A 13,791-nucleotide genomic window follows, 5' to 3' on the forward strand; every position below is an offset into this window, starting at 1 on the left:
GTGTCAGCTCCTAAGACTCATGTTTCATGGCTTGAAATTCAACTCTGCTTACCCAGTTTTACATTCGTCTGGGTTTCTAAGTCTTCTTCAAACTTCCCTAGAGCTGACTGAAAAGTTGCTAGGTTTGATAAATGTTTGTCTTTCCAACAAGGGCTTTGAGAAGGAGCATATCCTTAATTTAAAGTTTTCACCCAGTTATCTGGAATTCAACACTTTCCACAGTAGTATCTGAGTACCATTTTTCCTCTTAGCACCACATCACAATACCATGATATGTGCAAATATTATCAACAATACAGCAAACCTGCGACATACTTGAAGCAATTCAGAGAGATATTAACAAAAAAAAATCCTACTATAACGCCATGTATGTCAAGCTTGTATATGCCAAGCTTTAAGGCTTTTTTTAAATTGAGCAGCTGTTAATGTATTTGGGAATAGCATAGTTATGAGAGCTGAGAAGAAGCTGCTAATCATTCCTATCGAGGGTGACTGGGGAAATAAATTGTTGCAAAACTGCAGTTAAAGACATCCTTTAGGCACTGCTGTTGGCAGTGATTGGTTTGGTTGTTTTGGTGGGGTTTTTTTGGGTTTTCATGGGGGGTTTTTTGGGTGCTTTTTTTTTTTTTTTTTTTTTCCCAGGGAGCAATCAGTGTCAGGCTGGCCATTTAGAAAAAAAGATGGGAGGGCCACACGTAGCTGTGGCTAGGGCTGGTAAGGAGGCCCATTGGCAGTTCCAGACCCAGCAGGTGATGAAGCAGCTCCAGGGGCCACCCGTGGGCTCCTGGCAGCAGCAAAAGCACACAGGGCTGGAGCACAGGTCCAAAGGGTCCTTTCAGCAGATGGGCTACCTACTGTAGGTAGTCCAAGCACCAAGTGCAGGCACAGTTACAGCCCAGCTCAGACAGAACCAGCAGAGCTGGGCTGACCCAAATGGTCCTGTGGGCAGGAGGTGGGTGAGAGCTCCATGCGAGGCTCCTCAGGGAGATTAAGAGTTATCATTGCCCCCAGGCCCCTGACAATTTTATGGCTTTCATGACCCCTTGCCTGTTTGCCACTGCCGCTTCTGATTCTTGAAAACCTTGCCCTCTCCTTGAAATGTGACAGAAAAAGCAGGAGTGAAGAATTAAAAGCAGCTGTCCTATTTCAGGTGACACGTGACATCTTTTCCTTTCTCCACATGACACAGTCATGAAGGATACTTCACTCAGCAGAGGTCTTTGAGTATTTATAGAAAAATCAGAATCTGATCCTTTAATCTCTACTGTCTCTAAAAAGAAAGACATTGAACTCCTTTTTAACATTTTAAAATAGATAAATAGAACAATTTATAGATGCAGGTTTTCAAGTGAGAGACCTTTAACCTGAAGTTAATATCCCAAAGACCTCTAAGATTCTACAGAATCTCTCTTATAAGGATGTAAAAATAGCAACACTGACTGAATAGGTGAGATATCAGTGTGAATTTGCTCCTGCTGGTTGCAATTTCTAAAGACTTTATCAGATATCAAACGAGTTCAGCATGGATACTTGTTGCAGACCTTGCTGTAGAGTAAGGTTTAGAAATGAATAAATAAACCAGAAGAGCCCTTAACTGCTGTTTATTAAAAAGAAAAAAAAGCATTACTGAGTAATTTGCAAGTACTGTACTTGCCAAATGAACTATGCACAAGACAAGAAAGCTGCAATACAGTTGCAGTGATAAGTTATTTTTTATTTTACAAAAAGTAGCTGCCTTGAAGAGAGGTTAAAATAACATTCCTTACTTTTTAATCCTTTTTTTCTTTTTTATTTTACCTTTTATTTTGGGGAATGAAAAAATCCTTAGCAAGACAGATACATGACATTTCTTCATTGTCACTCAGAACAATTTACAGCAAATATACACACAAATACTGAGGCCAAACACAGGCAATAAATTTTACATATTGCTATGAAAAGTTGCAAGATGCTGCTTGGCTTTCAAGGGCCTAGATGGCAGTGTAGTTCTTAGTGTAATTTGTCAATTTGATCTTCTCTGGGAAGATAATATTAACTGAGAGGTTTTCCCCATTGTTAGACTTCAGAAAAAAGTTCTTTTTCTTGCGCAGGAGATGACTATACTTGGCATTAGCAAGCCACATTTCACATTTTGAAAAGAAAACAATCCCAGTTGTACCCAAGACAACAAGACACGTAAGCAAGCCCAGCACAACAAAACATATCACCTGGCTTCTACTCATTAAGGGATCTGCATTTTGAATTGTTTCTTTCACTGTTATTTTCAGGATTTCTTGTTGTTGGTGCACTGATCTCTGGTGAGCTTTTGAGGGTGGCTTGTAATTCTGCATATGCTTCGTCTCCATATTCATTCCAGAGAGGCTTGTGTTTCTGCTGGGATGTTTGCAGGTCACACCAACAAATTCTGGTTTGCAGATGCACTCGAACCCTCCCTGGGGATGCTCACTGCAAGTGCCCCCATTCTCACATGGGCCACTTGCACAGAAAGTGACACGGCTGCTGCAGAGCTTCCCTGTATAGCCATGGGCACAAGAACAGCTGAAACCCACACCGACATCTGTGCATGTTCCTCCGTTCTCACACGGGCTGGATTCGCAGTCGTCTCTGTCTATCTCACAGAAGTTGCCAGCGAAACCAGAAGGGCACAGACAGGAAGCATGGGGTGCAAAACCATTGTCATCAATGCATGTTCCTCCATTCTGGCAGGGAGAACTAGGACACGTGACAAACACAGAGACAAAATTGAAGTCCAAAGGAAGAAACTATTAGGAAACAATTTATACAATACAAAGAGCTATTTTTCTTTAGAAGAGCCAATTCCAAATGCAAACCCACTGAAGTCAGTGAAGCTGAATAAAGAATGAGTTTGTTCAACAGCATTGTCAATACAGATTATAATATCTTCTGCTGACCCTTTGGGCAGGATTAGCACACCAGTATATAGATTCAACCCAATGAGTTGTGAAGGGATTTTAAATTATTTCAAACATTTATTCAAATTAGGCTTCTCACTATTTTTATATATTTTTATATGCTTGGAGCTATTTAGCTAAGCAACTACTCACACAAGACAGAACAAAGACACAAGCGGCCATGGCTGCTTCCTTTCTAGCTGATTATTCCTGAAATAATCTATATATTGTATTGGCAGAACAAAGCAGTGCCATAGCAGCTAGGCGTAAAGCTGATTGTTTTTATTCTGCCTGTCTGTGTTCCATGACACAAACAGTTTAGAAGCAAACAGATACTTTCCTATAAATAGCTGTTCAGCCAAAATTTTTGATAGATACAATTATAATAAAGAATATCAATGAGAGAATTTCAGCCTGGGCAAAGACAGCTGCAATGTGAGAGCAGGACCATAGGAAACCAAGTATTTCTACAAACTCTTTTAGTACTTCCCAATCAGTAGCCTGATAATATGTTTTAGGTGACATAAATTAACTGATAGATCTTTTCTATCTTTACAATGCAACTGTACCTTACTGAGTGTAATGCCAAAAGATGAGGCCACCACTGACTGGCACAAATGTGTCAATTCAGGGGATTTATGCAAAGTGCTCTTGCTCCTTTTCCTGTCCCTGCTGGCTGACAAGGGTCCCTGAGTCCCAGGTTTACAAATAAACCTCCAATCCTCAAACTTTCACAGCAGTTCATCACACATCAGCAAAGATTTTAAAACTCGCTTTGTAAAATATGAAAAATACTTGGCAAAGTTTAGGACAAGCCTCATTGACAACAAAACTTTTCTGAATTCTTATGCATCCCTGAAGACATACAGCACAGTACTGCCTGAGAATTGAAAAGTCCAAGCTGTTATTTAAGGCCTCCCACTTCCAGGGCAAAGTCGCAGGGGTAATGAAGACCACAGCTTCAGAGGCAGACATTTCACATGTGCAGCAGTCAGTAGCAACAGGTTGTTGAGGAATTCCATGGTGGGACACAGAGATTTACAAGATCTGTTGATGTCTGGCTGAGATGACTGTGAAAAAGCTGTAAGCTCCTGTCTACAAATGGTCCCTGATCACAACAAGGCTGGGTTTGTCACCGTTGCTCTGGGACTACCTTTGGTAGAGATTGCTCCAAGCACCTCTGGCTTCACTGGGGACTGAAACACTCGGCAGCCACCCATCAGGAGAGTCTGAACATTCTGGCAGAGGAATCACCTGTCTGTTTTCTGCAGCTTCCACAGTAACTGCCCTGTCCTCTAGTACTGTTCTTTAGATATTGGCTAGGTAAAAAAGCACTAAAAGAACATATTGGAAGTCTGGGAGCAGTATTAGGAAAGGAAAACTGGGCTTTGACATAGACATGGTTAGTGATAACTTGAGGTAAGGAATTTCAACATATTAATAATGTCTTTTTAAGCAAAATATGGAAATTGGAGTTCTATACAGTCCTTCAGTGGTTATGGATGTCTTGGAGAACCTAGAACCCTCCCTTAGCTTTACAGGCCCCATGGAAAATTGGACAAGCTGGTTTGTCCAACGTAAATGTGTAGCAGTTTGAACCTTCATGGCTGGGTTGAATCTCAGTACTTTCTAGGGAAATGGGAAGAAACTGTTGGAGAACATAAGTTCTGAAATTTTTCCGTTTTCTGAAATTTTCAGAAATGTAAAATATTGAAATAAAAAACAGTTAAGGGGAAAAATGCAGAATTATGAAAATTTTCTTCATTTTTTTACTAACAGAGTGGCATTTGTCTATTTTAAATATGTTTAAATAAATAAATCCTTAATATTAATTTCCTTGAACAAATTCTTCTACTTTGCATTTTCGGCATTTAACACAGTAAGTTGTTGTACATGAAGGGTTAGTTGTAGGAAGCATTCCATACCATTCTTCTTTGCTTCCCACATAGCCTGGTTTCTTTTAGAAAGTACCACTCACTGCTCTGCTTCAAAGCAGAAACCTCCAAACATCACAGAGAGGTCACTGCTGCAGATGCATGTAAGCAGACTAGAAAAAACACTTTAATTTGTGAATTGCTCTGGTTCCATCTGGAAATATCAACTAAGAAGCCAGCAGTAATGCTCAGTAAAATCAACATTTTTAACTTTACCACTGAGGTAGAGAGGAAATGAGATGTGAATGAAATGGCACCATCTGATGAGGTCTCTTTCTACAATGTGGGATGCACTCTGGTGGACTGTGAATTATTAGCAGACATGGAGAGCTTATGCTGACAACAGTTGTCTTTTTGAACTAAATGCAGATTTGCAGAGCCTGTTGCTCATTTTCCTGAAAAAGACAGCTTCCTAGAGAAAAAGAATCACTGCTTCAAGAAAGAAAGCAACTTATATTGCTTTCTTCAGAAAAATTGTTCACAATTTCCAGGCTAGTTCATCAGCATTCAGTCCAAAAACAGAGTGCCATCACAAAAAAGGAGTTTCAGCAATTTAAAACCATAAGGTGTTTAAGGAATTACATGGAACTAATCTTTATCATTCTGTTGATGCTGTATTTTTAGATCTCACCTGTTTTTTGGGATAACTAGCAATTATGTCCACACTGAATTACTGAAATATTTGGTCTACAGGTGAAAATCAGAAAAAGCTATTCACATCTCCCATACTAGGCAAGTAGCTTGGATTTGGGTCATGACTCTTTCAAGGAACTTAAATTTCCTTGCTGTCAATGAAGAAACATAAGCAAATCAGAGTAGCTGATTTTAGAGGCTGAAAGTAAACTCAGAAAAAACTGTGTGAGTATCCCCCAAATAAAGGTGATGACAAAAAAATTCTACTGACATGAAGTTGTGAAAGAATGGCAATTCTTGCCAGAGACTGAGAGATGTTAATGTTCCTTAAACGAGAGTGTACAAGTCTTCAGGAAGATTCAGTCATAAGGTAGATCTGAATATTCTTAATTATCTATCACTGAGCAAAAAGCGACCCAGAGGGTATCCATACAGAGCTAGAGATCAAGAAGGCAATCTCCTAAAAGAAAACTGTGATTTTAGGGTGATAGTTTTACCAAGTTTGTATCCACCATAAAGGCATTCTGCATGTTTATGGGATCATAACTTTGATGACGTAGAAGACAGCAGATGATTCTGGATTTGAACAGAAACCCAAATTCACATTTTCTCTAGCACTGAAAGGTCTTCCTTTTTTCCATGCAGTTCTACTAGTGACTTTTCTGGAAGTTCTTTAGCCTGTACCCATTGCCTCTTGAGCTTTCATTGGGCACCTCAATGAGAAGTCTGGCTCTGTCATCTTTGCTCCCCCCATCAGGTACTCACACACAATGGACAAGTTCCTCAGAGCCTGCTCTTCTCCAGGCTGAATGACCCAGCTCTCAGTATCTCTTTATAGGAGAGATGTTCCCTTTCTTTAATCATATCTGTGGCCATTCATTGGACTCAATCCAGTATGGCTGTGTCCTTTTTATATTGGTGCCCTAGACTGCCAAGCAAATTGTATTCTATTTTTGTGTGGCAGTTGTGTTCTGTTAAGTGGGCAGTTTTCCTTATCTCTTCCACAACCACTCCTCTCTCTGGGGAGACATCTGCTGATAATAGGCTATTGAATGTCACTGCCTGACCGATAAGATCTATAGCATCCCATTTTGAGATGCTCCATCCAGAAGGAGGAGCCAAGCATTCTACCCAGATATAATCTTGAGTTCTGGAAAACCAGCATGGCTTTCTCCACTGGATCGCTCAGATGAACAGCTGCCTCTTCTACTGGATCTTCAGAAGAAGACTACATCTTCCTACAGGATCGCTGTTCCTACAGAGCCACACCCGACACTCCAGGAGGGCTGCAGCCATAATTCCAATTGGACTGCTACCAACACCCTGACGAAGAGGGTGTCAGGTTGTGTTCTGACTCTGTCAGTGTTGTTTTAGTTTACTGCATTGTTTATTTTATCTTTTTATTTTCTTCCCTAATAAAGAACTGTTATTCCTGCTCCCATACATTTGCCTGAGAATCCCTCTTGATTCCAAATTTATAACAATTCTGAGGGAGGGGGTTTACATTTTTCCATTTCAGGGGAGGCTCCTGCCTTCCTTAGCAGATGCCTTTCCAAACCAAGACAATTTGGTAGCCCAGAACTGGACTGAGCACTCCAGATGTGCCTCAGCAAGACTGAGCAGAAAGGAAGGGATCACCTCCCTCAACCTACTGGCACTGCTACAACCTACTGTTCTTAATGTCCCATTTCTTTTAAAGAACAGAGAGTAATGGTCTCCCTGCTCTGATGGAAGTGAGATTGTCTCCTTCAGTTAACTATGAGCACATTATCATATGTTGGTTAAGAAAAAAATGCAAGCTGGTGGGCTAGGTGTTTTCATGCAGACAGCTTCTGTGCTAACTACTGCTCTTATTGGGCTGTGTATAAATTAGCCCTCACTAGAGGTGAGAGCACAGGATGGGAATCACTTCAAGTTTTTTTACAAAAATCATGAGCAGGCATAAATTCACCACAATAAAATGTGCAAATTAGCACTTTTAGTACTCAGATTGCACACAGAAAGCCACACTGATAATCTCTTAAATCTTTAAAATATTAATAGATCAGATTTGTAAAGTTTGATAATATCAGCAACTATCAGAAGCATTGTGTATTTTGACACAGATATAATTCCACTTAGCAAAGAATTCTGAATAATAGAAGTGTAGATTTTAAATGCATGTCAGAAATCAATATTTACCCATTAATAATGCAGGGTCCTTTCTTGAGATGGCAGTTTTTTCCTGTAAATCCCTGGGCACACAGACAAATATATCCTCCATCACCAGTCTCTATACACGTTGAATTATTGGTGCAGGGCTTTGCTGAACATGGGTGAATATCTGTTAAAAAATACCCAACAGGCCTTGATTAATCTAATGAGAAAGAGTTTGTGAATGATATACAATACTTCAAATAAAATATAGCTTTAGCAATACTTCATCCTGCATTTTATAAATTCTGATCTATTCCCCCCTTTGTAAAAATGGAATTCAGATTGTTCGACTATTGCAAGCATTTTCAGCTTATTTCTAGCTCTTTCTAGCTCCTGCCTGCAAAATGTGTTTGAATTGCTTCATTCTATAAATACGTAGTATTAGAAATAAAATATTAGTGTGGGACAAAGAACTTCTAGATAGTCTAGCCATACTTTGACAATCTTGGCTTCTCCTTGAGCAGAATTCTGATAAAGCAGTCAGGAATGGGGAATTCTCCCTGCTCCCTGCCCATATCATTATGTGCTTATGAACAAATGTTTCATAAAAACAGAGATCATCAATTTGCAGAAAAAATATCTTAAAATATCCTCTTTTGGCTGGGCTACATTCAACCTTTATATAACTGTACCAGAACACAGAACTGTATGACGTCTTGACCCAAAGTCACACATCTCATTTTCTTTGCAACTGCTCTGCTGAGCCACTTCCCACTCAAATGATTACTGAATTTTTAAAATAATTAAAAGTACATAAACAAACAAGTGTATATTTTAGCAAGCTATGGCAGCAGCTGCAGAGAAGTGCTGACTGGAAGGTATCTGATGCCTCACACACACATAAACACACTTTCTAAGAAGATAAAAAGGGATTTAAGGGCATTTATATTTTACTTCCCACAGCATAACATGAAATTTAAATGATATCACAAGGTACTGCAAAATTTTAACCACAGAAAACAACAGCCTTAGCTTTCAAATACAATCATCTCTGGACAAAAGGTTCTATTTCCTAATGCATTAGCCTGTTCTCATTGCGAGACCACTTAGCATGCACTTTTAGTATAAACTCCAATTTTACAGGGACCAAAATAGTCTTGAATGTTTTTTGAAGCAGTATTGTTTGCCAGTTATTTTCACAAACTCTAAAGGCAGCTAATGAAGTATGTACTTTGATGGAGGAGAAAATATGAACTTTGATGCAGGAGCATGGAAACTCTCTGAAATACATATATGAATAGGTACGTATATATATATACATATATACATTACTATCAATAATTTATGTCAGGTATTTAATTTTAAAATACATCTTAAAAGGGTGTTGTACCAGGTTCTTTTAAAATATAATACATAATTAGCTTAAATTAGCCCATTTTCTCTATTTTATTTTACGTCTCAAAAGGACAACCACCAAGTGGTAACAGATGAAAATGCAAAACCAGGATGTTACACTTATACATATATTATGATGGCCTCAATCATATTACCCATAATTAATACTTCCATCAAACTAAGTTGTCATGCTGCAGTGCATGAAGCAATCACTGAGTGTTTTTATGAGGAAGATATGCTCACTTGTAGCTTGTCACAGGACAATTTTTAAGCCCTGTCTCATGCATTCATAGCACAGGCATTAGAGACTCCACCTGTGCTCTCTGATGAGTTTGCCAACACGTGGCCTTGGCAAAGCACTCTGGTGACAAGTAGGACAATTTACTCCCAGCTCACACTGTATGTTGAGTTTTTAAGCCCAGTTGAGGCCAGGATTCCAGCAGGAGGTCATGGTCCTGCTAACACGAGTGTGTCGGCACAGCCAGGGGTGACAGGCTGACAGATCTGATTTAGCAGGCTGGATCAAACACTCTGACCAGGCTCTCATTTTTCCCCTGGAAACAAATTGACTCAATTGATTTTCCCTTTGTTATGGTCAGTGTTTGATGTGGTCCCTGTACTGTGCAGTGTGTATCAGCTGTGCAGTGTACATCTGTGCTGTGCAGCCTGGTTCCAGGGGTGCACACGCTGGATTTCAAGGCTATTTTTCCATAAGATGAGAAGATACCATGGCATCACGGAGCCAGTTGGAAGGCTCCATTGAAAATTGGTTAACCAGCAGTATTAACACCAAGACCAACTCACAGATGTCTTTGTTCAAGTGCCTTGTCTGTCCATGTGATTGCAATAATAGTCACAAATGCTACCACTGATTCTGCCCTACATGTTTACAGTGGATCAAGCCCAACCCATAACCTTCTAAATTACTAGGAAGGTCATTCTTGGCCTGAGCTGAGAACCAGGCTGCCTGTATTAAAAACAGCCACACAGTCAGTGGCATTATCAAACCAGGTGGTGCTACCTTTGAAAATGTGGAACTTTGTATTCGCTGATAAGCAACAGAACTGAGCTTCCCAAGGTGGCAGAGCAGGGACTGTTCTGTGCAGCTTTAGAAATCTCTGATTGTAGATCAGAGAAGGACTCATTCCTCCTCATTAACTGCAATGAGAATCTAGGTGTCTGTCTCAGGTACAAACACATTTGTGAGATGTGTCCAGAACAACATGTGAGAGTTTAGAGTCACATCTGCACCACAGATGCCAGCACTGCTACCACAGCTCCTGCAAACACACCAGGAGTGACCTTAGGAAGCCTCTCTCTGCTCATGGATGCAGTCAGTGAGTGCAGGCTGCAAAACCTGCTGAGTAAATGAGTAAATGAACACCTGAGAACCTTGCACCAAATTCCATGTCACTGCAAGGATGTGACTTACCTAAAACCTTCTGATTCTTTTAGTCATCTTGAAAATATTATGCTGTTCAATCTGTCATCAATCACCACTCTGGCTATGTATTGGAGATCTCATGCATGCTCTATAAATTATGAGCCATATACCAACAAAAGCCTGACAGGCATGAAGAGGAAACGAGGCCCTGGACACTTGTCCTGTCCCAGCTGCAGCTGTGTGGGCTGAGCAGTGCCTGCTCCTGGATGCTCATGTGGTTTCCATCCCATTAGATCTCTCTGACTGAACATTTGCCTTTGTCACCCAAAATAAACCACCTCAACAAAGGCCAATTCTTCAGCTTGCTCATGCTAAGCTGGCTGATTCTGACTGTCAAAAGGTGAGGGAATGCACACAGAGCTGTGCTTTTCCCTCAGACCTGAGGGGGAAATGACATTCTGTTCAGGAAGAGCTTTTTCTCATTTACAGTAATGTTACTGCACTGAATCATCACCAGGTTAAGTAAAGGAAAAAATAAACACAATGTTTTCCTTTCAAGAAGTACTAAGAAAATAGCATATACATATACATATATATATATATATATATATAATGTGCTATATAAATATTTAAAATTATTTAATATATACAAGATAATTTGTATTTTGATTAGAAGGGCTTACATGACGAGAAGGGAGCAGTTGTTTATTGGCCTTGTCCCTGATAATTACTGTTTAAAATATAATAAATTTACACTTGGCTCACATATATGCCCAATTACAAAAGCTCCTACATTGCTTCTGCCTAAATTATTATGGAAGTTCAAGGTTTATGTGCTGCCCAGAATCTCCTCATTATCTAGAGCTAACATTCAATATTTCAAAATTAGTTCTCCAGAAGGACTTTGCGTGTCTCCAACACCAGGTGGGGCTGCTTCCCCTCGCTTATTCAAGGAGAGAAAAGGATGTGCAAACCTATGTCACAGAGGCTGCCAACCCAGCCCTCCTCGCAGATGCACTGCCAGGGCTTGGCACAGCTGCCGTGCAAGCACCCGGGGAAAGGAACACACTGATTGCAGAGGGCACCCTGCCAGCCAGGCTGACACCTGAAAGAGATAAAAGACAAGACAGAAACAGAGTTTATTTTTAATAAACATAATTACAAGGATGCCCCCCTTTTTGGCTCACAAATGCGCAGCAAATAAACTTTTGAATTAGAAATTGTACTATTTGAACAAAAGCATACCATCGGTGCTTCTGGGACACTAGAAGCCGTTTATGTGAAGAAAATAATTTCATTCAGCAAGGAAAAAAACCCAACTAATCAATATAAATACTTCATCCTGGAAGAAGTTAACTGAACAGGTATCTAAAAATCCAAGCTTTCCAGTTACTGTATCCTAATATAGTGCTGTTTCATTACAGTTCCATATTTTCATAGACCAAACCATTTCAGTTTCTATCTCTCTTACCAGGACTACGAATTATTGAAGCTGACCACTCCTGTGCTAATACCCCAGTCTGACAGATCTTTTTACCTGCATTCGCTGGGAAATTCACAGAATCCATTCTCTGGATGGCAGCCAGCTTTACAGATCACACCTGGAAGAAGAGATTTATAACATCACACCAGAAAAATCAGCACAAAAAAACCCTATACACAGGTATCATATCATATACACATTACAATGTTTTGAAAAATCCCAGTCTGTAAAATGTTGCTTTTTTTTTTTGTATTTACATTTTTTGTATTTACATTTTTGCATCGTAAAATTTTAAATTAACCTAATCTGGAACGTGTTATAGAATGTTCCTAAAGGGTAAGTGAAATGACATAGAGAATTAATGGCAAAAGAATACGAAGTTACTTTAGCACACCAAAAGTGTATGTAATATCCCTACACACCATTTTAAAGGGAGAATGCCAGAGCAGATTCACGGATGTTGTTTCACGACATGCCACTCCAAATGCATTGTTTCACAACTACTTGAAAGACAGAGGTACTTTCAGCCAGAAAAAGAAATCAATTTAAAACTACTTACAATAAAAGTGCTGAACTCATTTCAGCCCTACATCGGATGAAAACAACAATTTCCATTAAATCATGCAAAAATAACGTTAGTTAAGGAGAAGAGATCTCACTGGCAGTTTTTGTTTTGATTGCTTGCTTAAGCATTCGCACCGAGCATCCTTCTGGAGATCCCCGCTAGGCACTGATATCCTGCGCCAGCGCCAGAGAAACGCGCTCCGTCCGCTGCCACGGAAAAGCTTCCCGACCACACGGGCATCCCCGGCTGGAGCGAGGGCTGGCGATGCCTTCGCCGCCCGGGGGCTCCGGGAGGGCTCCGGGAGGGCTCCGGGAGGAATCCCATCACCGCCGCTGCCCCGCGGCCCCGGCAAACTCCCCAAACTTTCGCAAGTCGCCTCCCTTCCTCGGCGGCGGAGCAGAGGGTGCGGGTGTCCTTACCTGGGGCTGCGGGCAGCACGAGGGGCAGCAGGCAGCAGCAGCAGCCGAAGATGCCGGCGGCGCGCAGCCCCATGGCCGGGCCGGGGCCGCTGCGCTCCCCGCGGCGCTCGGCGGGGCCGGCACGGCGGCAGCGCCCGCCCGGCTCGGGGGGACGGGGCGGGAGCGGCGAGGGAGGGACGGAGGGCGGGGAGGGCTGCCCGCCTCCACCCGCGGGCGGGGAGCTGCGCACCGGGCCGGGCGGGCGCCGGGCAGCGCCGCCGAAAGGGAGCCGAGCACCTCCAGCTGCTCCAGCTGCTCCAGCTGCTTCAGCTGCTCCAGCACCTCCCGCAGCTTTACCACCTACAGCAGCTTTAGCCCCTCCAGCACCTCCAACTGCTCCAGCACCTCCAGCAGCTTTAGCGCCTCCAGCAGCTCCAGCAGCTCCAGCAGCTTTAGCGCCTCCAGCAGCTCCAGCAGCTCAGCCCCTGCCGCGGGCGAGGAGAGGAATCCTGCAGGAGCGCAGGAGAAGGGAGCTCTGGGGCGAGGGGGAGTGTTAAGCACGCCTCTGGTCTCCTTGAAACTTAGTCTGGCTGTCCGCGAAGACAGAATTTGGGGCTTATCTTCAGAAGTCTAAAGAATTCTCAGTGATTCCCATCAGAGCTCCAACACTTTCAGGAAAGACTCAGTGAAGGCAGGGAAAGTATAATACTGTTCTGGTTCTGAGGTTTGAGAATTCAAAAAAGACCCCACCAAAATGCCCCTAAGTGTATCTCTAGTAGTGACGGAACAAATCAAGAAAAAGCATTAGTTTTACCACAAGGCACTTTAAATTCGGCATTTTATTCTGTGAGTGTACATTTCTCTTTTGTATCTCTTTATTCTTCCTTTGTGCTGTCCCTTAAGGAAATAGATTGGCTATTTCTTATTCTCTGTGTTTCTTCTAGTTCATTG

General features: G+C 41.6%; 1 protein-coding gene across 2 annotated transcripts; it reads right to left on the minus strand.

The window, feature by feature from the left end:
- Nucleotides 1-1,585: 1,585 nt before the first annotated feature.
- On the minus strand, nucleotides 1,586-13,250 carry DLK1 (delta like non-canonical Notch ligand 1). Of its 2 annotated transcripts, XM_064715014.1 has the most exons (6): nucleotides 13,228-13,250; nucleotides 12,862-13,173; nucleotides 11,932-11,995; nucleotides 11,369-11,499; nucleotides 7,661-7,802; nucleotides 1,586-2,712 (listed from the first exon to the last, which is right to left on the minus strand). In XM_064715014.1, the coding sequence occupies exons 2-6, from the start codon at nucleotides 12,932-12,934 to the stop codon at nucleotides 1,971-1,973; spliced, it is 1,152 nt and encodes a 383-aa protein (XP_064571084.1). In that variant the 5' UTR covers nucleotides 12,935-13,173; nucleotides 13,228-13,250; the 3' UTR covers nucleotides 1,586-1,970. The 2 variants fall into 2 exon arrangements, with proteins under 2 accessions (XP_064571084.1, XP_064571085.1); XM_064715015.1 differs by lacking the exon at nucleotides 13,228-13,250 and having other exon boundaries at nucleotides 12,862-13,187.
- Nucleotides 13,251-13,791: the final 541 nt, after the last annotated feature.

This window comes from Zonotrichia leucophrys, chromosome 5, assembly GCF_028769735.1.
Source record: "Zonotrichia leucophrys gambelii isolate GWCS_2022_RI chromosome 5, RI_Zleu_2.0, whole genome shotgun sequence".
Taxonomy (NCBI): Eukaryota; Metazoa; Chordata; class Aves; order Passeriformes; family Passerellidae; genus Zonotrichia; species Zonotrichia leucophrys.

What these genes read in the sequence shown, in the direction of transcription:
- DLK1 (XM_064715014.1), bottom strand. Translation starts at nt 12,934, where the DNA reads ATGGGGCTGCGCGCCGCCGGCATCTTCGGCTGCTGCTGCTGCCTGCTG. An exon ending in CGTGCTGCCCGCAGCCCCAG is followed by an intron (nt 11,996 to 12,861) that starts GTAAGGACACCC and finishes CTCTTCTTCCAG; the next exon opens with GTGTGATCTGTAAAGCTGGC. An exon ending in GAATTTCCCAGCGAATGCAG is followed by an intron (nt 11,500 to 11,931) that starts GTAAAAAGATCT and finishes TATCTCTTTCAG; the next exon opens with GTGTCAGCCTGGCTGGCAGG.